The sequence below is a fragment of the Ursus maritimus genome, unplaced genomic scaffold (assembly GCF_017311325.1).
Source record: "Ursus maritimus isolate PB19 unplaced genomic scaffold, ASM1731132v1 scaffold_1, whole genome shotgun sequence".
Taxonomy (NCBI): domain Eukaryota; kingdom Metazoa; phylum Chordata; class Mammalia; order Carnivora; family Ursidae; genus Ursus; species Ursus maritimus.
In genome coordinates this window covers 90,475,505-90,499,406 of record NW_024423343.1, presented here as the reverse complement: position 1 = coordinate 90,499,406, position 23,902 = coordinate 90,475,505, and the positions used below count along the sequence as shown (strand labels likewise).

Genomic DNA, 23,902 nt, shown 5'->3' with positions numbered 1-23,902 from the left:
CCCCCCCCCCCCCGCCCCCATAATCTCTATGCCCAATGTGGGGCTAGAACTCAGAACCCCCAAGATCAAGAGTCGCTTGCTTTTCAAACTGAGCCAGCCAGGTGCCCCCAAAGGGGCTTATTTTAATAAACATGATAGAACTCTGAAATCTTCTGAGTGGAGAATATCATTTAGAGACGTTCAGCCCTCGTTCTGATAAGATAGTTACCTAGCGCCATTATCTAGTTACTCAATGATCGTGCCTGGTGGTTCCGTTTCGCCTCTCACAGATTCCCGTGCTCTCGTCATTATCACGTCAGCACATGTGAAACATACAGCTTGTGCTTAACATTTAAAAATGTACAGTGTAGTGTCATCTCTAGACCAATGAAATGAAACAAGAGTACAGTTAATCCCTAAGCAGAATGAACTCACAAATCATTTCTATTTGACTCTGCAAGCTGCTTTTAGAATTAGAGTGAACGAATGTACTTGAAGTTCCAGAAATTCTTATATCATACAGAATAATCAAACTTCCCCACCATGGTTGCCAACCTAGCCCCAGTGCAAGCATAAACTATACTTCTTAAAATACTGCAAAAGGCAGATTACTCAAAACCAGATTCTCACTCTAAGCTTGCGGCTCTTGTTTCCTATGGGACTGAAAGAGGGGTAATTGCTCTGCTTTAGGATATTTGTTGGACGTAATTAAAGGTAGGTGTTCATGCATATAGAGCTCAAAATTGGTATTTGCAGTGCATTGAGGATTAACTGTTTTAAACCTGTGTAGAAAATCACTGCATAGTATCGTGTAAATTCGTGTCCCTACTAGGCTTTGCTAGACCTCACTAAGGATAACCTCACCTGTTTCCACCACAAAGGGAAGTCATTCCATTAAAAACCATTGCAGTTGTTTACAAAAAATAGCCCCTTTCCTTTTGCTCCTTCCCCCTTTGCCTCAAATGAGCCAATAAAAGTAATCTGGCCAATACTAAACTGCCAATACCAATGCTTCAAGTTACTACTACTTCTTGGGTAGGGTGGTATTAATAGGGTTATCCTGGGTTGCATCCTAGTGTTGTACAAGTGGGGGATGCTGTGTGCAATTCTACTCTTCCCATGAGAGGGTTGTTTCCGCTACCCCCAACCTCCAACTTTGCCAAGAATCCTCTCTTCTATTGAATCCTCCCCAGAGGCAGCACATTGAACACATAAATAGTAGGTTTATAATAATGAATATAGAAAGATTAGAAAATAACTTTTAAAAAATTTTTGTAAAATATATATAACAGAAAATTAACCATTAAATTTTTATTTTTATTTATTTTTATGAGGAGGGGCTAGGGTTCGGGGAAGGGCAGAGGGAGAGGGAGAGAGAGAATCTCAAGCAGACTCTCTGCTGAGTGCAGAATCCGATGTAGGGCTTGATCTCATGACCTGAGATCATGACCTGAGCCTAAATCAAGAGTTGGATGCTTAACAGACTGAGCCACCCAGCCACTACCATTAATTTTTTTTTTTAAGATTTTACTTATTTGAGAGAGAGAGTGAGAGAGCTCAAGCAGGGGGAGGAGCAGAGGGAGAGGGACGAGCAGACTCCATGCTGAATGTGGAGCCTGACAAAATGCTCGAGCCCATGACCTCGAGACCACAACCTGAGCCGAAATCAAGAGTCGGAAGCTCAATTGACTGAGTCACCCAGGCGCCACACCATTAAATTTTTTAAGTGTACATTTCAGGGGCATTAAGTACATTCACTTTGTTGTGCAACCATCACCACCATCTATCTTCAAAACTTTTCCATCAACCCAAACTAAAACTCTGTGTTCCTTGAACAGGGAACTCCCCATTTCCCTGTCCCTGGTAACCACTATTCTACTTCCTGTCTCTGTGAATTTGATGATTGTAGGTCCTTCGTGTATGTGGAATCCTACAATAATTGTCCTTTTGTGACTGGCTTATTTCACTTAGCATAATGTCTTCAAGGTTCATCCGTGTTATGGTATGTGTCAGAATTTCACTTCTTTTTAAGATCAAATAATATTCCGTTGTATGTAAATAGCACATTTTGTTTATCCCTTCCATCCATGGGCATTTGGGTTATTTCCACCTTTTGGCTGTGTAAATAACACTGCTATGAACATAGGGGTATAAATACCCATATAAGTCCCTGCTTTCAGTTCTTTTGTGTATGTCCCCACAAGGGCTACATGATATGGTAATTTTATGTTTAATTTTTTGAGGAACTGCCATACTCTTTTCCATACTGGCTACATCATTTCACACACCTGTCAGCAATGCATAAAGATTACAATTTCTCTATATTTTCACCAACACCTGTGATTTTCTGCTTTCAAAAATAACAGCCATTCTTATGGCTGTGAAGTGATATCTCATTGTGGTTTTGATTTGCTTTCCATAATGATTGAGCATTCTTAACGATTGAGTTGATTTGTGTATATAGTACAAGGTAAGGGTTCAATTTTGTTCCTTTGTATGTGGATGTTCAGTTTTCCCAGGAACGCTCGTTGAAAAGACTCTCTTTTCCCCACTGAAAAGTCTTCACACTTTTGTAGAAAATCATTTGGCCATATAGGCAAGGGTTTATTTGTGGGCTTTCTGTTTTATTCCATAGGTATACATGTCTGTCCTTATGCTAGTACCACACTATTTTTATTACTGTAGCTTTGTAGTAAAATTTTAAATCAGGAAGTGTGAGTCTTCCAACTTTGTTCTTTTTCAAGATCGTTTTGGCTGTTTGGGGTCCCTTTGAGATTCCATACATATTTAAGAATGGATTTTTCTATTTTTTGCAAAAACTGTCCCTAGGATTTTGATAGGGATTTCATTGACTCTGTATATTGCTTTGGGTAGTACTGAAATCTCAATAATATCAAGTCTTCCAATCCATGAACAAAGGATGTCTTTCCATTTGTTTTTGTTTTCTTTACCTTCTTTCAGCAATGTTTTAAAGTTTTCAGTGTATAAGTCTTTTGCCTCCTTAGTTAAGTTTAAAAAATAACTTTTTATTTTTTTAAAGATTTTATTTATTTGAGAGAAAGAGAGAACACAAGCAGGGGCAGAGGGAGAGGGATAAGCAGACTCCCTGCTGAGCAAGGAGCCTAATGCAGGGCTTGATCCCAGGACACCAGGATCATGACCTGAGCTGAAGGGAGATGCTTAACCGACTGAGCCAGCCAGGTGCCCCTAGAAAATAACTTTTAAAAACTACTTATTAGAGGGAGCATAACTCGGGGCACCTGGTGGCTCAGTCGGTAGAGCATCCAACTCTTGATCCCAGAGTTGTGAGTTTAAGCCCCACACTGGGCGTGGAGCCTACTTAAAAAAAAAAAAAAAAAAGAGGGAGCATAACTCTCCAATCATTAACTGTGAGCTGTGTATGGTGACTTCTTTCCAAAGAGTGCAGTATGGAAAGGAGGTTAAAAGAGTAACTTTACGCTAGGGATACCTGACAAATACAATCTCAATTAGGTGATCAGGAACATCGACAGTATAAATCATGTTGATAGTATGTACCCTTGATATGACATGATGAAAATAGCACTTTATTCTGTAATCTTCCTTCCTCAAACTCATAATCTCAGCCTATCCTTGAGAGAAACCTCCAACAAATCCCAATAGCGGTAGTCATTAAAGACCGCATATTATATTATTCCATTCATACAAAATGTTCGCAACAGGGAAATCTATAGAGACAGGAAGTTTATTAGTGGTTGTTTGGGGCTGAGATGAGAGAGGGGAATGGGGACAGTAGGATGATTGTTGGAGCCTCATGTTGGGTACAGAGACTACTTAAAAATAAAATCTTTAAAGTATACAGTTCAGTGGTTTTTAGTATATTTACAAAGCTGTGCAATCATATCCACTAATTCTTTTTTTTTTTTAAAGATTTTATTTATTTATTCGACAGAGATGGAGACAGCCAGCGAGAGAGGGAACACAAGCAGGGGGAGTGGGAGAGGAAGAAGCAGGCTCACAGCAGAGGAGCCTGACGTGGGGCTCGATCCCATAACGCCGGGATCACGCCCTGAGTTAAAGGCAGACGCTTAACCGCTGTGCCACCCAGGCGCCCCATATCCACTAATTCTAAAACAGTTTCATCACCAAAAAAGAAATTTCTTATCCATTAGCAGTCGCTCCCCGTTCTCTCTTCTAGACCTACACATGCTAATCTACTGTAGTGTCTCTATGCCTATTATGGAGACTTAATATAAATGAAATCATATAATATGTGGTCTTTTCTGATTAGCTGCTTTCACTTAGCTTAATGTCTTCAAGGTACATCCTTGCTGTGGCACGTATCATTCCATTTTGGGTAAATAATATTCCATTTTATGTATATACCACATGTTGTTTATCCATCAGTTGAGGGACATTAGGGTTGTTTCCACTTTGGGTTATTTGAAAAATGCTGCTATGAATGTTTGTGATAAGTTTTCTCCCGGGCATATTTTCATTTCTTTTGGACATATATCTAGGAGAGGAATCGTTGACACAGGGTAACTCTAAGGTTTATCTGTTTGAGAAACTGCCAGACTGTTTTCCAAAACACCCGCACCATCATTCACTCCCACCAGTGGTGTGGGTTCCAATTTCTCTACATCATCACCAACACTTGTTTTGTTGTTTTGTTTTTATTACAGCCACCCTAGTTGATCCGAGGTGGTATTCTAATTGTTGGATTGAGAAGTCACTCCATGGGTATTTGTTATAGTGTTTTGCCTTTTTTTTAAAAAAGCAGTTCAGTAATTTTTTAATAGTATTTTGCTTTTAACCAACATATTTTATACAACTTTTTTCTGTATATTAGGTGATATATTTTAAAAAGAACAAAAGGCTATGGGATTGGACTAAAAAGGGAGGGAAGACTAAGAGAGAGAAAGAAAGAAAGAAGAAAAACCACCTTTCAGAATAGGAAGGAGACTGGAAAAAGAATTTATTTTGTGTCCTGCATTATATTGGGGTAGAAAATCTAGTGATATTGATGAAACACAAAGTGAAGCCTGGGAGAAATGAGCAGAAGAAGAAAAGGAAAATATGAGCTTAAAAAACAGTCTTTAGTGACCTGATGAAGATTAAAAATGGAATCTGCAAATATTTTAATAACATGTTTATATAGTTTTATAATCAAAATAAGTCTATGGAGTCTGTCTTCAAAACAAGATAGATTTTCCTTTGTTTGAGATGAACCAAGTTCAATCTTGCCTTCTTTCAAAGTTCATTTACCCAGTGCTTCCTCAGCAGGATTACAGCCAACAAACGTTTACTTGCTTACCCACCCCAAGGAGGGTTCCTTCTTCTTTCCAAAGAATCCGGTTTCAAATTCAGCCTCTCCTCATCTCCTACCCTCTACTCCCAGCTCACTAAACTGACTGCTGGGCTTGTCGCTGTCTCCCTGCAGGGGCTCTTCTCTCCACCCGGAATCGTCTTGTCCAATCCATTTGCTTGGTCCCTTCCTTGCTGTCCTCTCTGAGGACAACCTTCCTGACACCCCTGTCTGAAATGGCCCTGCCCACACTCACACTCTTTCTTCCCTTGCCCTGCTTTCATTTTTAACATAGAAAAAATGTTTGATCTCTTTATAATCAAATACATGCAAATGAAGCATATAAGGAGATCATAGTTTTCAACTGTCAAATTTACCAATAACAAAAATGATTACATCATGGAAGACAGGCTGAGTAGGGTTAGAGCAGTTTTACAACTGTTGGTATACATGATTAAAACTTTTCTGGAAGATAATTCAGCAACGTGCTTTAAAGTCTTAAAGAATGCACAGTTTTTGACCCAGTAATTTCTTTTTCCTTTTCCTTTCCTTTTTTTTTTTTTTTTTAAAGATTTCATTTATTTATTTGAGAGAGAGAGAGCACAAGTTGGGGGGAGAAGCAGAGGCAGAGGCAGAGAGAGAAGCAGATTCCCCGCTGATCATGGAATACTACATCAAAAACTAAGGATGTTCTATGGTGACTACATAACATAATAAAAAATTATTACTAAATTAAAAAAAAAAAGATTCCCCACTGAGCAGGGAGCCCAATGTGGGGCTCGATCCCAGAAACTTGAGATCATAACCTAAGCCAAACGCACTTAACAGACTGAGCCATTCAGGTGCCCCATGACCTAGTAATTTCAATTCTAAGAATCAGAAGGATTCATCGGAAGGCAGGCAGAGGTTTATATATAGGAACATTCACTGGAATGTAATTCATAATGGTGAAAATTAAACTTATGTATAAAATAATATATATGGGGCGCCTGGGTGCCTCATTTGGTTAAGCCTCTGCCTTTGGCTCAGGTCATGATCCCAGAGTCCTGGGATCGAAATCCCACATTGGGATCCCCGTGAGCAGGGGGTCTGCTTCTCCCTCTAACCCTCCCCCTACTCGTTCTCTCTTGAATAAATAAATAAAATCTTTAAATAAATAAATATTTCTCTCACTTATATATATTATTTTTTTTAAATATTTTATTTATTGGGGTGCCTGGGTGGCACAGTCGTTAAGCGTCTGCCTTCAGCTCAGGGCGTGATCCTGGCGTTCTGGGATCGAGCCCCACATCAGGCTCCTCTGCTGGGAGCCTGCTTCTTCCTCTCCCACTCCCCCAGCTTGTGTTCCCTCTCTTGCTGGCTGTCTCTCTGTCAAATAAATAAATAAAATCTTAAAAAAAATTTATTTATCTGAAAGAGAGAGATAGCAAGAGAGAGCACAAGCGGGGAGGAGATTACTTCACCTAGTAATTTATTAAAATCCCTAAGGTACTGGTCCTGCCCAAACTTACTGTATTAGAACCTGTATCAGAATTAGCTTTGAAGAAGGAATATGGACAATTGCAATTACGTTCTTCTCACTACCTATCAGTATATCACTATTTTGTCTGTCTTCTGTGCTAGAATGAAAACTTCAGCTGGAATGCGTAACTTGCTTTGCATGAGCAAAAGGGGAGACTGAGGAAGGACAGGCAATCTGGAAGCTTTGGAGAGCCAGGGAGGCAGGACTGGAGAAGGAAGGGCAGAAGGATACTACATGGTGGCCCAGACTCAAGACTGGGGAAGGAGTGCTTAAAAGATATTTTCAAAGGAAATGCTGGGCACTATGTTAATATAAGCTACCTCTGCCTCTGTCCATTGGGAAGCTTCCAGTACAATGTTATCTTTTCACTAATGAATACACATGACAAGATTATTAAAGGGGAGTGGGAAGACATGCCACGTCCTGCTTTACGGAGGGTGCGGGAAGGTGGGTAATGAAGGCTGCTAGTGGGTCAGCCATCAGGGTTGTGTGTACTTACCTTGAGAAGCATATTTTTCATGGTAAATCTCATAGGCTCTTCTGTGGGCATCCGTGAGGGTCTGGAGACGTGAAGATCTTGATTCCTGTTGGGGAAGCTCTTTTATCACCTCCTCCAAGTCACCGAATGTGAACCAGATCTCAACCAGGTCCCCAAAGGAGTGGAAGGCGAATGTGGCATAGTCTGTGAAGAGATCAGCAAAGACTTCACTTCTCTGGACAGTGCTGGCAGGGAGGGTCTGGTGATGCAGAACGACCAGGGGCTGAAGCTGCGCCATCTTGAGGGTCTCAAGGAATCGCCGGTAGCACTGCACTGTTTTGGTGTCTGGGTTCTTGGAGCTTCCTGCTGGGAGAAGTTGTGCCCACGGCAGAAATACTTTATAGTGGGTGATCTCACTGGCATGAACACTACCGAAGTACTCCGGCAGGAAAGCAGGCAGTGGTTGTTGACAAACATAAATGCTTTTGTCCTCTGCTGTAAAATTAGAACCCTGGGTTCCCAATGGACCACTCAGGTTGTACAGCAAGTCATTGGTGAGAGGACCAGCTGCTGAAATGAAGTTTCTATCAGATTTCCAATCTAACCCCCAGCATGAAAAGCTTAGGAGGACAATAAAGACTGAATTCCAAGCCAGCTCCATTTTCGAGGACCTGTTAGGAAGTATATGGAGTCCTTACTTTATAACAACAGCTAGGTTGTAAAATGCTAAGTGATTATTAACACTTAATATTTAACTGGGTTATCTATGGTAATGAAATCAGTACACGACTTACCAGCATAATATCAAAAATTTAAAGACCATAGAGATAACACAAAAACCTCAAACATCACACATAATTTAAGCAGATGAACCTGGAAAATGTCTGAAGGGGAAAGTTCTCCATGTTTTTTGCTTAATTACAAATTATTTCAAAATTCATTTACATAATAGAAAAAAGGCGAGTCCCTTGCCAAGCCTTTTTTCCACCTTAAAAATTTGTAACTAGGGGTGCCTGGTTGGCTCAGTTGGTTAAGTGTTGGACTCTTGGTTTTAGCTCAGGTCACGATCTCGGGGTCCTGGGATGGAGCCCCACATTGGGCTCAGCACTCAGCACAGAGTCTGCTTGAGATTCTCTCCCTCTCCCTCTGCCCTTCCCCCTGCTGTCTCTCTAAAATAAAATCTTTTAAAAAATTATGAAACTTAAAGAAATATATATAAGTAAATGATGAACACCTTGCGTAAAGGATTCAAATATAGAAACATGAAAAACCTGCAAATTCCCCTTCCCTAATCCTCCTTTCCTTCCTCAGGTAAGGAAGGAAAACTGCTCAGAACTGCTTCCTTCCAGTTTTCTTTCTTTCTGTGGTTTAATGGTTATTCAGGAGTCAGAATGCCTGGGTTTAAATCTTACCTGGTGGAAGTTACTTAATTTCTCCATGCTTCTGTTTTCTCATTGGTAACAATGGTGAATAGGTAAATTGTGAGAATGAAATGAGATCATTCTTTAGCATGTTTAGAACAATGCAACTCAATGAATGCTATTTACTAAATATATATATACAAATGCAAACATATGTAAGTGCATAACATTTTAAACATATAATTTATTATATATGGGATTATGCCTTATGCATTGTTCCTCGGATTTCTTTTTTTCCACTTAACAGCTTCTGGAACTCTGTTTGTATCAGAATATATAGAACCACTTCTTTTTAACAGATGCATAGCACACATAAGGATGTACCCTAATTGAACCTCTAGTATATAGAACACTGGTTAATCCCTAATTTTAATGTGTTGCAAATGAATATCTATATCCATACATCTTTGTCTATATGTATGACCATTTCTTTAAGACAGAGTCTTAGAAATTAAGTTCGACTCAATATTATACACATTTAGAATTTTGATTGAAATCCAAGTAGTCTTCCAAAATAGGCTTCTTCAAATTTAAATCCTACCTAATGTTAGAAGGATGCCTAAATCTCTGCTTTGCTAGCACCTTTTATAAAACTTCACATTTTTGACACTTTGAAAGATGAAAATATTATCTCCTTGTTGATTTCTCATTTTTCTGCTTAGAGGGGATAGCTAGCTGTTCATGTTATACCATATATATGTGGGTTTATTTCTGGGCTATTTTGTTCCATTGACCTGTGCATCTGTTTTTAGGCCGATACCATACTATTTTGATTACTACAGCTTTGTAATACAGTTTGAAATTAGGGAGTGTGATACCTCCAGCTTTGTTTTTCTTTCTCAAGATTGCTTTGGCTGGTCAGGGCCTTTTGTGTTTCCATATACATTTTAGAATTGTTTGTTCTATTTCTATGAAAAATGCCATTGGAATTTTGATAGGGATTACATTAAATCCATAGATTGGGTAGTATGGACATTTTAACAATGTTAATTCTTCCAATTCATGAGCATGGAATATCTTCCCATTTATTTCTATCTTCTTCAATTTACTTCATCAATGTCTTATGGTTTTCAGAGAACAGGTCTTTCACATCTTTGGTTAAATTTATTCCTAGGTATTTTATTCTTGATGCAATTGCTAGATTGTTTTCTTAATTTCTCTTTCTGATAATTTATTGTTAGTGTATAGAAATTCAACACATTTTTGCATATTGATTTTGTATGCTACAACTTTACTCAATTTGTTGATTCCTTCCAAGTTTTTTTGGTGGAGTCTCTAGAGTTTTCTATATGTGATATCGTATCATCTGCAAATGGTGACAGTTTTACATCTTCCTTTCTCATTTGGATTCCTTTCATTTCATTTTCTTGCCTAATTGCTCTGGCTTGAACTTCCAGTATTATATTGAATAAAAGTGGTGAGAGTGGGCATTTTGTCTCCTTCCTGACCTTAGATGAAAAGTTTTCAGCTTTTCGCCATTTGAGTATGATGTTAGCTGTGGGCTTGTTGTAAATGGCCTTTATTATGTTGAGGTACATTCCCTCTACACCCACTTTGTTGAGTTTTTATCATAAATGGATGTTGAATTTTGTCAAGTGCTTTTTTCTTCATCCACTAAGGTGGTCATATGATTTTTGTCCTTCATTTTGTTAATGTGGCATATCACATTGATTGATTTGGAGATGTTGAACTTTCCTGGAACAAATCATCCCTGGAACAAATCCCACTTGAACACGGTGTATGATCCTTTTAATGTATTTTTAAATTTGGTGTACTAATATTATGGTAGGGACTTTTGCATCAATTTTCTTCACAGACATTGCCTGTAATTTTTTCATTTGGTGACCTTGTCTGATTTTGGTATTAGGGTAATGCTGGCCTTGTAAAACAAGTTTATGTGTTCCCTCCTCTCTTATTTTTTGGAAGGACTGGCATTAATTTTCTTTAAGTGTTTGGTAGAATTCACTATTGAACCCATATAATCCTGGACTTTTGTTTGTGGGAGGTTTTTGATTATTAATTCAAACTCCTTACTAGTAATTGGTCTGTTCAGATTTTCTATTTATGTCTTAGTCTTGGTAGGCTGTATATTTCTAGGAATTTATTTTTTTTGGTTGTTCTATTTGTGTACAATTGCTCACAGTAAGTCTCTTAATGATCCTTTGTATTTCTGTGCTATCAGTTTTAATGTCTCTCTTTCATTGGATTTTGAGTCCTCTTTTTTTTCTTGGTGAGTCTAGTTAAAGGTTTATCTTTTTCCTCTTTTCAAAAACCAGCTGTTACATTGAGCTTTTTTATTGTCATTTCAGTCTTTATTTCCTCTGTTATTTCCTTCCTTCTACTAACATTTGTCCTTTTCTAGATCTTTGAGATGTGGGTTAGCTTGTTTATTTGAGATGATTCTTGATGTAGCTATTTATCCCTACGAAGTTCCCTCTTAGGGACGCCTGGCTGGCTCAGTTGGAAGAGTGTGTGACTTTTGATCTCGGGGTAATGAATTTGAGCCCCATGTTAGGTGTAGAGATGACTTAAAAAAAAAAAAAAAACAAGTTCCCTCTTTGAATGGCTTTTGCTCCATTCCATAAATTTTTATGTCATATTTCCATTTTCATTTGTCTCAAGGTATTTTAGAATTTTGGTTTCTTCTCTTAAATTGTTTGGTAGCATGTTTAATTTCCGCGTACTTGTTGATTTGCCAGTTTTTTTAAACGTTTTACTTATTTGAGAGAGAGAGATTGAGAGATCGAGTGGGAGGAGGGGCAGAGGGAGAAGCAGATTCCCTGTGGAGCAGGGAGCCTGACACCAGATTCAATCCCAAGACCCTGGGATCACAACCCGAGCCAAAGGCAGATGCTTAACTGACTGAGCCACCCAAGTGCCTCCCGTTTTCTTCTGTAATTGATTTCTAGTTTCACACTATATTATGGTCAGAACAGATGCTTGATGATTTTAATCTCCTTAAATTTATTGACTTATTTTGTTGCATAACATGATCTACCCTGGAGAATGTTCCTTGTGTGCTTAAGAAGAACGTGTGTTGTTACTTTGGGATGGACTATCCTGTAGAAGCCTGTGAAGTCCATCTGTTCTAATAGGTCATTTAAAGTCAATGTTTCCTTACTGGTATTTTGTCTAGATTTTATATTCATTGATAGAAGTGGGTACTTAAGTCTCCATTATCGTATTGCTACCTATTTCTCCCTTTAGGTGTGTTAATACCTGCTTTATATATTTAGGTACTCCTATGGCTGTATTTTTTTCCATATGTTCTGGAGGTTATTTCCATTTCAAACATATAGGTTTATCCCATTTTTGTTTATCTACAGTACAGTTGTACCACAATTTAGCAGTCATTTCCTTATTGATGGGTATCTGTGGGGATTTCGTGGGAAATATAGATCAGTTAAAACATTCAAGTCTTCCCATTCAGAAACATGTTGTATCTATCCATCCATTAAACACTTGTTTAATTTCTTCATAAGAATCTTTTACATGCTCCATCATCCATTAGCCACTTGACCTCCTTGACAAGTAACATGTAGGAGAAAAGGGTGTGTGGAAATACAAGCACACTTACTCAGACATAAAAAAACTGGGGCTTTATTTCTAATGACCTCACCTTGCCCTGGAAGCCCCTACTGAAATGGCAAAATTGGTAACAGGAGCATTCATCAAAAAACTCATCTTTCCTACGCTTCAAATTTCCCTTTAGGTAAATATTTGATCAAATTACAGTTCAAATTTTTGTCAGGCTGTTTCTTTCAGGATCTCCCCATCTCATTTTATCATGTTGGGAGTCAGTGCAGAGAGGGGCTCTTTCTTGCTGTCCAGAGTTTTCACTAGCCTGTTACTGAATGTCCTGCCTATTGTCTGCGCCTTCTGCTAGCATCTCCTAACTGCCTCAAAAGGAGGCTTGATATCCTCTACCCCGAGGTTTCCTCTTCCCAACAGCTTCTACTTAATTAGGAACATACCTTTGAAGTCTGCATCTGCTAACTGTGCAATTTCTCTATTCATTCCCAGTCCTCCTCACTGTATTGTTTTCAAGCCATTGGAGAGTGAAGTTATTATTAGTGAACACACATACAACGTAAACATTTCCTAACTGGTCCTGCAGGCCCCCAAATGCCATCTGTTGTTAAAAGGTGCAACAATGCGAACTGCTACATCATGAACATCCTAATGATGAAAAAGTACAATAAACTGTTAAATTTTATGAACGGTCTTAAAAAATAAAACACAGAACTGGGATTAACCTTGGAAAGTAATCTCCAAAGCCCCTTATCCATCATACTAATTCTAATAAGGACTCCTTACAGGAACATAATCCTAGAGGCTTATAATGCTATACACTTCCACCCACCTGCCCCACATTAAACAAAAAGGGGAACGACTCATGTTTGTGAGTACAGCTGCTCCCCCCAACCCCCGAATAATTCAAGTTTGAATTGCGTGGGTTCATTCATACATGGATTTTTTTCAATATATTGAAAATTTTTTAGAGATCTTCAACAATTTGAAAAAGTTGTAGACAAACCCTATAACCTCGAAATACTGAAAAAAGAAAAAGTATTACTTTAAGAATACAATATATAATACATGTAACATACAAAATACGTGCTAATCGACTATATTATCAGTACGGCTTCCAGTCAACAGTAGGCCATTAGTAGTTAAGTTTTTGGGAAGTCAAAAGTCATACAGATTTTTGACTGGGGGATCTGGTGCCCCCAACCTCCATGTTATTTAAGGGTCAACTGTAGATGAAAGCAGTAATTAGAGAAGGGAGGAAATAAATCCAATAGACAACTGCAGAGCACATTACTTTATTCTGATGAAGAAAAGCAGCAGTTGGCGATTGTAAGAAGTTATTCACATACCATAAAAGTAATAGACCTTTTCTTATATGTGTGAAAACAAGGTCTTGGTTACAGAAACCACACACTGGGTTCCAACTTCATTTAGACAAGAAACATAGCTTACGTTAATATAAAAGTATATTACAGGAATGCGCCATACAGGACACCAACTAGATTCTTATTCCTCAAAATAAATCTTCCTGAAGCCTTGCTGCCAGAAACATTTCTCTTGCTAGTAGAGCTACATCTGGACTCCAGGCCAGGAAGCAGGGGCCACAGTCTCTCAGTTATTAGTTACTTTCAGTATCTCAATCTTCAAGCAAGTAATTAGGGTTAACTACCAAGTAGGGATCTTCTTCGTAGCTCTCACTTCCTTCTGTGGAGCCTTTCAATCCAGCTTGGGTGAGCTCAATTAGAACATGATCCTGTGAACACAAACATTTGTCCTCAGGTCTCCAGTGGCATTGTAAAAATGCTCCCATCCATAGAACCTGACCCTTCTGAGTGTTTGCTACTAGCACTCCCCTTCAAAAGGACTTACAAAAAGGACTATCCCTTAAAATCTTTACCAAGATTCTGTTAAACTCCTTTCCCACTAGGATACAGACCTTTTCATACCATAAATCTTTTTTTTAGAAAAATTACAAAAATATAGAGATAAGCTCAACAGACACTGATTTTAGTAAGGTTCCCTGGCATACTACAGCTTGTAAATATAGTTTCAAAAAAGATAAGATAGGGACGCCTGGGTAGTCCAGTCAGTTAAGCGTCTGTTGGCTCAGGTCATGATCCTAGGGTCCTGGGATCAAGCCCTTCATCGGGCTCCTTGCTCTCCCTGTCAAATAAATAAAATCTTAAAAAAAAAAAAAAGATGATATAATGCATGAATTTTAAGATTATGCAACTGTGTAAAATCCTTTGATAAACATGCTTATCATTCTATCACTCTGATAAAAGTGTTTTAATTTCACTTATGTTAATTTTTAATCACTGGCCACTGAACTCTTTCATATACCATCCACTCATAACTCAGAAGTAGAATCTAAAGATAATTAACATGGAAAAATTTTCGCTATGAGCTAGTAAAAAAAGGTAGAACATGCCACATGTACCTAAAATACCCAAACAAATGAGGGGCACCTGGGTGGCTGAGTTGCTTAGGCATCTGGCTCTTGATTTCCACTCCAGCCATGATGTCAGAGTTGTGACCATTAAACTCTGCATCAGGCGTGGTTAAGATTCTTTCTCTCCTTCTCCCTTTGCCCCTCTCCACCCCTTGCCCCCCAGGGCATGTGTATTCTCTCTCTAAAAAAACAAAACAAGACAAACCCACAAAGGAGAGGGACTTCCAGCCAAGCCCATAGAGAACTCAGGAAATAGTGATTTGATCCACAGAAGGCAGAAATGTCCCACAGTATGAGCACTATTGTTCGCTAAGAGGGAATGGACACATGCAAGAGCTCACTTTATGCATTAACACACCCTCACAGGGAGAACACTTCATCAGCAAAATATTAACTTCTCTAGTCTTTTGTAGTGAGCTAGCTCAGGTGGTGTAAACTTAAAAAGGTAGCCCCAGTTCAGACCAGCTAATTTCACCACGTGTCCCAATGTGGATTTCTTGTGTGGGTCATTTTATCTTACACTAATCCCAGGAGACACTAGGGAGGGAAGGGCTGGCCTGGTGCAAACACACTACCCAGAACTAGAAAGACCTCTGAATGCACACCACCCCAATCCAGCTTTATTTTCATAGGTATTATTTATTAAATTCTGATCTGAGTAGCTATTCTCAACACCTCCCCAACACACAACCACCTATAATCATACACTCACATATACTTCCACAAGTAAATGACTTTTCAGATGACACAACCCTGATATCTGACACCCACAGTATTTATACAGTGGACACTGAATCTGCCATTTAAACAGAAAAATTCAATCATTCAACAAATATTTGACCTCTCTACGGGGCAGACACCACAACAGATCCTGGGGATATAGTAGTTAACAAAACAAAGTCCCTACCCTCTTGGTGCTTGTATTCTAATGAGACAAACTGAACACCTACTGCCAGACAATGATAAGCACTATGGAGTAATATGAAGCAGGGTTAGGGAGTGATACCGAGGAGGCTCTTACTCTGACAGGCTAGGCAAGAACCACCTCTTTGAGAAAGTAACATTTGAGCAGATATCAGAATGGAAGAGGGGATCTGGGTAAAGAGACAAAGGAAGGTTTTCATGTTTTGGTGTGTCTAAGAATAGGGACAAGGCCAGCAGCACTGAGTACCAACAGGAAGAGTCCTATGCAAGCGATCTGATTGTGTAAGTTTTGCAGGCCATGGTATGGAGACTGGATTTTATTGTAAACATGAGGGAAGAACTGGAAGGTAGGGCACTAAAACATTTTTATTTGTTAAAAGATCTGTCTGGCTGCTGGACACAGAGCCAGTGCAAAGGAGGGCAGTCAGGAGGCTCCTGTGAAAGTCCAGGCATGGTAGCTAAAGATGTGAAGGTGGGGAGAACAGAACACAGAACACACATACTGAAGGCAGGGCTCACAGAGTTTGCTGCTAAAAGGAGAAGCTATGAGGGGAAATTGGAATCGGATGATTCTAAGATAGAAGGCTTAGAATAAGTAAATGGGAACACTGTGGGGGGGAACTGTTTTGAACACACTGAGTGTGAGATGCCTATAGTTCACAAGTAGGCAGCTGGCTGGACATCTGGACTTTAGAGGAGAGGTGAGAGCTAAATCTGGGAGTCATCAGTGAGTTTAAACTCACAGAACCAAATGAGATCACTCAGGTAACCAATGTAAAGAGAAAAGAGGTCTGAGGACTGAGGACAGCACTCCACTTAAAAAGTTACAAGACTTGAGAAAAGAGACTAAGAGGAAATAACCAGCGAGATAGGAGAAGAGCCAGGAGAATATGGTGACTTAGAAGGAGCAATCAACAGTGACGAACGCTACTGACAGGCTGAATACAGAGAATGACCAACTGATGTGAGTAGGGAGGAGTATGCCTGTAATGGTCCCATAAGAGAGTGGGAGAAGTCACAGCACTGGGCAGTGCCAGTGTGAGGCTGGTAAGACGCAGTAATGAACAGTCCGCTTGAGATTAGTGGTCATGAATTTAAAGCAGAACATGGCCCATGGTTGTATGCCTTTCTCCAGATACTTTTTACTGCTTGGATGCAGTAGAGTGAAAGATTTACATTTAACCAAGGCTGGGGTTTCACCAATCAAGTAGAACAGAGAGATTACAGCTTAAAGTTTGAGAAAAGAATGATCATTGGGACAGACCACACGTAGGCTGGATGATGTGGGAGGTGAGGATATGGGGAAAAGGAAACATCAAAAACAAGAGGTAAGGATCAGAATGCTTGCAAGTTTATGGTTAAGGGAATAGAAAACATAAGACCCTAAATCCACCTTCCCAGATTCAACTTAGGTTCTGCTTGTTTCAGCAGAGGAAGAAGTCAATTAACTGCTGTAAATTCTCTTTTTTACAACTCACAATTGTGACTAGATCCCAAGAATTCAAAATAAATGAGCATTTATAAACCTGCAGATATGAGGCATGGACTCCCTCCCTCATTAATAATCATGGAAGAGTAGTTCTGTACGTACATAGTGGGTGAGTCGATGAATGACTTTCTCTATGATTCTCTTTTTATTTATAAGTTCCTCTTCAGAATCTATTTCCGATTCCATTTCCTTCAAGTACCAGTTAACAAGCTCACTCCTCTTTAATGCCGACTCATCCTCTTCTGCAACAAAAAATATATTTCAAAAGGATTAAATTTTCCTTCTAGCAAATTGTACTGCCAATCCTTGGGGTTTGCATACACAACAAGATAATGTACAGATTAGATAACCATCAACCTGTCAGAAAGTGCATCTGCTGAAATAAGATTTGCAATGTTCCAGCGTAAGCCTGAAATAACCTGTATTAAAGTAGGCCTCACTTTATCCTGAGGAAAAAAATCTAATAAAATAGAGATTGTAAGAAACAAGTTTCTTAAAGCTATTAAGATTTCAAAATATGAAGGTGTTTCCTTCACCTTCTATGCTTCATCACCCATGGGAACATTTGCCAATAGCAACTGAAAGCATCAATTAGCAACAGCAAACAAAACTTCTTAAACCTAACTTTTCCTCTGTGGAACAAGGAAGACTTTACACAGCTGAGATCAACTAAGAAGTGAACCATTGGCTTTCACTCAAAGTAAAAAATTACCAATTTATTTCAGCAAGGTCTATCTATACTGAATGACTGTCCACTTCTTAAAGAGTCCAAAGCAGAACTCTAAAGTCACAAGAAAAGTTGGAACTTGGGTAATATAACCACTACAGAAACAAGTATAATGAAAGAAAACTACTTAGGCTTGAATCTAGCTATTCCTAATAAAATACAAAATCAAAAATAAGAAAATTCTAGCTTTACTGACAATGCCTTTGAAAAGTTTTATTATGGGTGTACTGAAACTTCATTATCTAAATATTCTTGGTAAGTGAGCTTCTTGGTTTAAAGTTGTACTCCCTGTGGGGGGCGCCTAGGTGCCCTGGGATCCGTCCCACATCAGGCTTCCTGCTCAGTGGGGAGCCTGCTTCTCCCTCTGCCCCTCCCCCTAGCTTGTGCTTGTGCTTTCTCTCCCCCAAAAATAAGTAAAATCATTAAAATAATAATAAAGTTGTGCTCCCTGTGTTAGACTAGAGAACAGACATCTAGCTGAAGACTGAGAATTCATAACTTACTTGATCGGGTGAACAGTATCTTTTTTTTTTTTTTTTTTTAAAGGAAAACAGCAGAATTAATCTGTGGAAGGCAGATAGTGTCTGGGTGCTAACCATATCTCTGTTTCATTAATGGCTTGCCATGTTTGAAATTCAGATGCATGATAAAGAGAAAAATGAAATACAATGTGAATACAAGAACATGTGAGCTGTTAAATGTTTTTTTGTGAGAAGACAGTTTGGCTAAAACCTGTCTTTCCTAGTCACCTTTTTACTGCCTTCTTTCCTTCCTCCCATTGGCCTACAGTTCCAAGGAAACAGGGGCAAAAACTACAGGGCTCAAATCTTTAGTAAACTAAGACAATCTCTGCTACTCTCTTCTTCCATCACAGACAGGACACTGTGATGACAGAATATGTCTGGAAGCCAACATTTTGGGACTTTGAAGTAAAAACTACCTGATGGCTAACTACCAAATTAAAGTTTAAGTTCGACCCCTTGATTTCATCATTTTTCCTTCTGCCTTGGGTTAATTATAGGCGTGTTAGAATAGCACAGTAAAGCAGTCAAGGTTAGAAGTGTACTAGTGTCCAGATATCACACTTTACCTATGGCGAAATGAGGATTTTACTTCGTTTTTAGTATAGAATAACCTGGGCTAATATGGTCCTTTCAGTTCAATTACTTGCCTATGAAATAAATAACCTAGAGTCCACCTATTTGAAGTAAAGCTATTCTAAGGAACAGTGATTTTGCATCTGTATAAACATTTGCTAAGTGCTTCTTTAACATATTATCAGGTCCCAACTTCTGCTTCTCAAAAATATTAAAATAGGTCAAGGACACTAAACAAATGACCTTTGTCTGGCAATGAACTTATGGATAAATGTCTAGACTGTCAGATATACTGATATCCCAAAGACTTTCTTTGCCAAAGTGAGCTTGTGAAACAATTTATTATCTCTTCTGACAAAACAGAATCTTTAGCAACAGAAGTGGTTTATGCAAATACAACTTACATAATGACTGAGCATGTGCGCACATGAGGTACAGCCTTACCTTCCTCCATCTTTCTGAGGTGAAGCACAATAAGGTTAGAGATTCGGCAGTACTCTGGGAAGCTCAGCCTTAAGGAGGCTTTAGGAACCAAATCTTGGTTTACGTCTTCACCGTGGCCATTGATTCCATTCACAGGAGCAGGGCTGTCAACACGACCTAAGTGAAATATCAACCATCTGAATCTTATTTTTGTGCCTCCAACACTCCCCTATCAAATGTTTATAAGTATACTTCTATTTTAATACTAATTTCTGAACAAGCATATAGTTATACTCAGTATTTAGTAATTTTACAAATAATTTAGAAGCAAATTTGTCAATGCTACTAGTGAAGACAAAAACTTAATTTGGGGGGCGCCTGGGTGGCTCAGTCAGTTAAGCATCTGCCTTTGGCTCAGGTCATGATCCCAGGGTCCTGGGATCGAGTCCTGCATGGGGCGCCTTGCTCAGTGGGGGGTCTGCTTCTCCCTCTCCCTCTGCTGCTCCCCCTGCTTGTGCTCAATTGCTCTCTCTGACAAATAAATAAATAAAATCTTAAAAAACAAACAAACAAACAAATCTCGAAGGGGGTGCTTGGGTGGCTCAGTCAGTTAAACGTCTGACTCTTGATTTTGGCTCAGGTCATGACCTCACGATTGTGAGATCAAGCCCTGTGTCGGACTCTATGTGTGGAGCGTCCTTAAGATTCTCTCTGCCCCTCCTCCCTCCTTATGTGAGTGCATTCTCTCTCAAACACAACAAAACAAAAAACAAAAAACCTAATGTGGAAGGAATGGGAAGGATGGCAGATATAAAGATTTCATGATCTAAAAGTTCATTTGTAGTATCATACACAAAACTTAAAAATCTGGTATTTGTCTGGTTCAGTGTACTCAAGAACATATGTTTAATTCAAAAGCAAAATAACAATATATGAAGCTGGGGAATTAGGTCCACTCTCACATTTTGGTGTATTTTCTTTCAGTCTTTCAAGCATATATGTTTTATATTAATTATTTAATTGTATTTTACTTTGTAAATAGTACAATTCAATACCCATTTTTTCCCTTTTGCTAGATAGACTTCAAAACTATCAACAAGTACACTTTTACCATACCATCTTAGAGAACTTTTTGGTCCCTAACTCCAGAACAGTAAACAAGCAAGTGTCTCACCATTGATGCCTTCTGGGCCCTCATCTACCTCCATCTGGGCCTCTTCTTCTTGATCTAGATTAACATCAGGTGTTTCCACACGGATGATTGACTTATTCAGTAACCTGAAAGCTTCCTTCACGTGTTTAGGCTGGACCTAAACCAATCAAGATGCAGTAAATCAGAAAGTCAGTGTTCTTGATATACCAGATTTTCTCCGTACCAACCACGGTGGCATTTCAGTTTTCTCCCACACACATAAAACACGAGTTAACACCATAAATTCACCAGAATGGCTTAAAAGGACTAATAAGATATATAGTATTGGAAAGAATGTAGAACAACTTTCATTCACTGCTTGTGGGAATATAAACTGGTACAACCACTGTGGAAAAAAGCATTTTGGCAGACTTTACTGAACTGAACACATGTACAACCTATGACAACAATTCCACTTTGAGGTGTATACCCAACAGAAATGTACACACACATGTATACCATATAGACCAAAAGACATGTATATCCCATCAGAATCCAAACTGGAAACTATCCAAATATCCATTAACAGAAGAATAGGGGAATCACTGTGATATACTGACAGAATATTACACAGCAATGAAAACGGGTAAACTACTTCTACACAAAACCTGGATGATATCTGATAGTGTTAATGCTGTATGAAAACCAGACACAAGGGCGGACATATTCTATGACTGTGCTTATATAAAGTAATGGTTATCCTTAAATCCTCACATATATGGTCAAATTATTTTTGACAAGGGTGTCAAGACCACTCCTTGGGGAAAGCATAGTCTCTTCAACAAATGGTACTAGGGAAACTGGGTATCTTATATAAAAGAATGAAGTCAGACCCCTGCCTTACATCACATACAAAATTAACTCAAAATAGACTGAAGACCTAAAACTATAAAATGTACGTAAGAAAACATAGGAAAAAAGCCCCAGGACGTTGGATTTGATAATGGTGTCAAAAGCACAGGAAACAAAAGGGAAAAATGACAAATGAAACAATACACAATTCAAAAACTTCTGAGCATCAAGGTAATCAACAGAGTAAAAAAGGCAACCTATAGAATGGGATAAATTATCTGCATATTATGTATCTGATAAGGGATTAATACCCAAAGCATATAAGTACCCATGTTCACTGCAGCATTATTAACAACACCCAAGAGGTGGAAGTGACCCAAATGTCCATTGATGGATCAATGGATAAATAAAATATGGTACGCAGTATCCCCCCTTATTCTCAGGGATTATATTCCAAGACCCCCATTGGATGCCTAAACTGCAGACAGTACTTGACCTTACATAAACTGTTTGTTCCTATCCATCCATATCTATGATAAAATTTAATTTATAGGGGCGCCTGGGTGGCACAGTGGTTAAGCATCTGCCTTCAGCTCAGGGCGTGATCCCGGCATTATAGGATCGAGCCCCACATCAGGCTCCTCCGCTATGAGCCTGCTTCTTCCTCTCCCACTCCCCCTGCTTGTATTCCCTCTCTTGCTAGCTGTCTCTCTCTCTGTCAAATAAATAAATAAAATCTTAAAAAAAAAAAAAATTTATAAATCAGGTACAATAAGAGCTTAACGATAACTAATAATAAAATGGGACAATTACAACAATATACTGTAATGAAAGTTATGTGAATGTGGTCTCTCTCAAAATAACTTACTATATTGTACGCACCCTTGTGATGTGATGATGCAGCTTTAGGCTACTACTGACTTTCTGACAATACTTCAGGAGGATCATCTACCTCTTAATGGCGACTCACCTCTATACGTACTCTATAATCTAGGACATAATTATTTCATCATATTAATCTAACTATATTCAATAAATGCTTAACAGCAACCTTCAAGGGAGAAATCCTAGCACCGTGTATCTTATGAGCACTCAACTGTTATACCAAAGACAAAAATATGCTTATAAACCAACAATCAATTGCTCTTTCCTCCCATTATTAAAGTGACTTTGATACCTCGTCACAGCAGTGCATTCGAGCCATTGCTTCAGACAGACGGATCATGCTCTCGAGCTGTCGCACCGTAATCCTCCAGGAAGACTTGGTTACTCCAGAGCCATCCCTCTGGCGGAGACGTTTATACTGTTCCACAATGAAGTCCTCTGACTCTTTAGAAATCTGTTTCAGAACATAACTGAAGTCAGAGCTTTTCTACTTGATGGGAGCTGCATTAAACATAGTTTAAGAGCCTTCCTGGTAGAGACACTCTGGGGAACTGAGAGGGTCAAACTTTGAAGTCAACAAAGAATTAACACTGAAATGCATTTCAAAAGAACTAAACCAAGGTGCCTGTGAATTTCACATACTAATTTTATAAACAGGAACACAGCAGGGTATTGAAGCAAATGCCATTTCTAAAAGACGCAGAACAAGCTGAAGCAGTGGAATAGGATGTAATGCCTCTTAAACCCAAGATGCCAAAGCTCATTAAACAAATTAATGCTCAAACTATTCTTCAAACTCATTTATGCTGTTTTGGGAAAAAGAGAGGTCTACACACACGTGCACACACACACCAGCTATTTCAGTAAACCTTATTATTTGTTGAAAAACAACAACAAAGTGAGAATACTAAAAGAATACTCAGTTTTTCAGAGCAAGGAACTCAGCCTATGAAGGAAGCACGCCAAGGTCACAGGACCGGTACACAGTCACAGAGAACAAAAGCCTCCTTACACATACGTGACCAATAACCCTTAGTTTTAAATGCCTCATTAAGCTTCTTTCAGGACAGTGAGAATCAATCTCAGTATTATGGATAATCAGTGAAGATGACCGATAATTAAAATCTAAGGGCAACTCCCAAAAGTTGAGCCAGACAATAGTGTAAAAACCTCACCCAGAATCAAAAAATTTTTTTGGTATTCTATTTTAGGAAAATGTTAAATAAAACCAATGCACTAAGAAGTCTATTTTAAAAAAATAAATGTCCTTGGGGCACCTGGGTGGCTCAGTTAGTTAAGCGTCTGCCTTCGGCTTAGGTCATGATCTCAGGATCCTGGGATCGATCCCGTATCAGGCTCCCTGCTCAGCAGGGAGTCTGCTTCTCCCTCACCCTCTCCCTCACCTCCCTGCTCCTGTTCTGCGCCTGCTTGCTCTCTCACTCAGGTTCTCTCTTTCTCAAGTAAAATAAATAAAATCTTTAAAAAAATGTCCTGGATCCAGGACAGATTCAATTAAATGAACTACATCAATTACTGTAAAATATTAAGCCATATTCATCACCATGACCTAAAGGAATCCATATTTTTCCTTAGAGAAAGATTCAAGAACATTCAGTAGACTACTGATTTGAGCTCATATAATTTTAAGATTCTTAGGAATAGTGGCTGAAATAAAAGTATGTCCTAGTTTATTTGGTTATCCA

At 38.9% G+C, this 23,902-nt stretch overlaps 2 protein-coding genes across 2 annotated transcripts in view; both read right to left on the bottom strand.

Annotated features, from left to right (window-relative positions):
* Positions 1-7,927, bottom strand: part of LCT (lactase) — a 53,686-nt gene extending 45,759 nt beyond the window's left edge. Inside the window, exon 1 of the mRNA XM_040636831.1 lies at positions 7,288-7,927. Within this exon, the coding sequence (XP_040492765.1) occupies positions 7,288-7,927 (640 nt within the window). The remainder of the gene's footprint in view (positions 1-7,287) is intronic.
* Positions 7,928-13,497: 5,570 nt separating this feature from the next.
* The window catches only part of MCM6 (minichromosome maintenance complex component 6), a 32,798-nt gene continuing 22,393 nt past the window's right edge, over positions 13,498-23,902 (bottom strand). The window contains exons 13-17 of the mRNA XM_008695893.2: positions 22,492-22,653; positions 20,505-20,640; positions 19,352-19,507; positions 17,186-17,325; positions 13,498-13,971 (exon numbers count right to left, since the gene is read on the bottom strand). Coding sequence (XP_008694115.2) covers positions 13,855-13,971; positions 17,186-17,325; positions 19,352-19,507; positions 20,505-20,640; positions 22,492-22,653 — 711 coding nt within the window. The 3' untranslated portion in view covers positions 13,498-13,854. The remainder of the gene's footprint in view (positions 13,972-17,185; positions 17,326-19,351; positions 19,508-20,504; positions 20,641-22,491; positions 22,654-23,902) is intronic.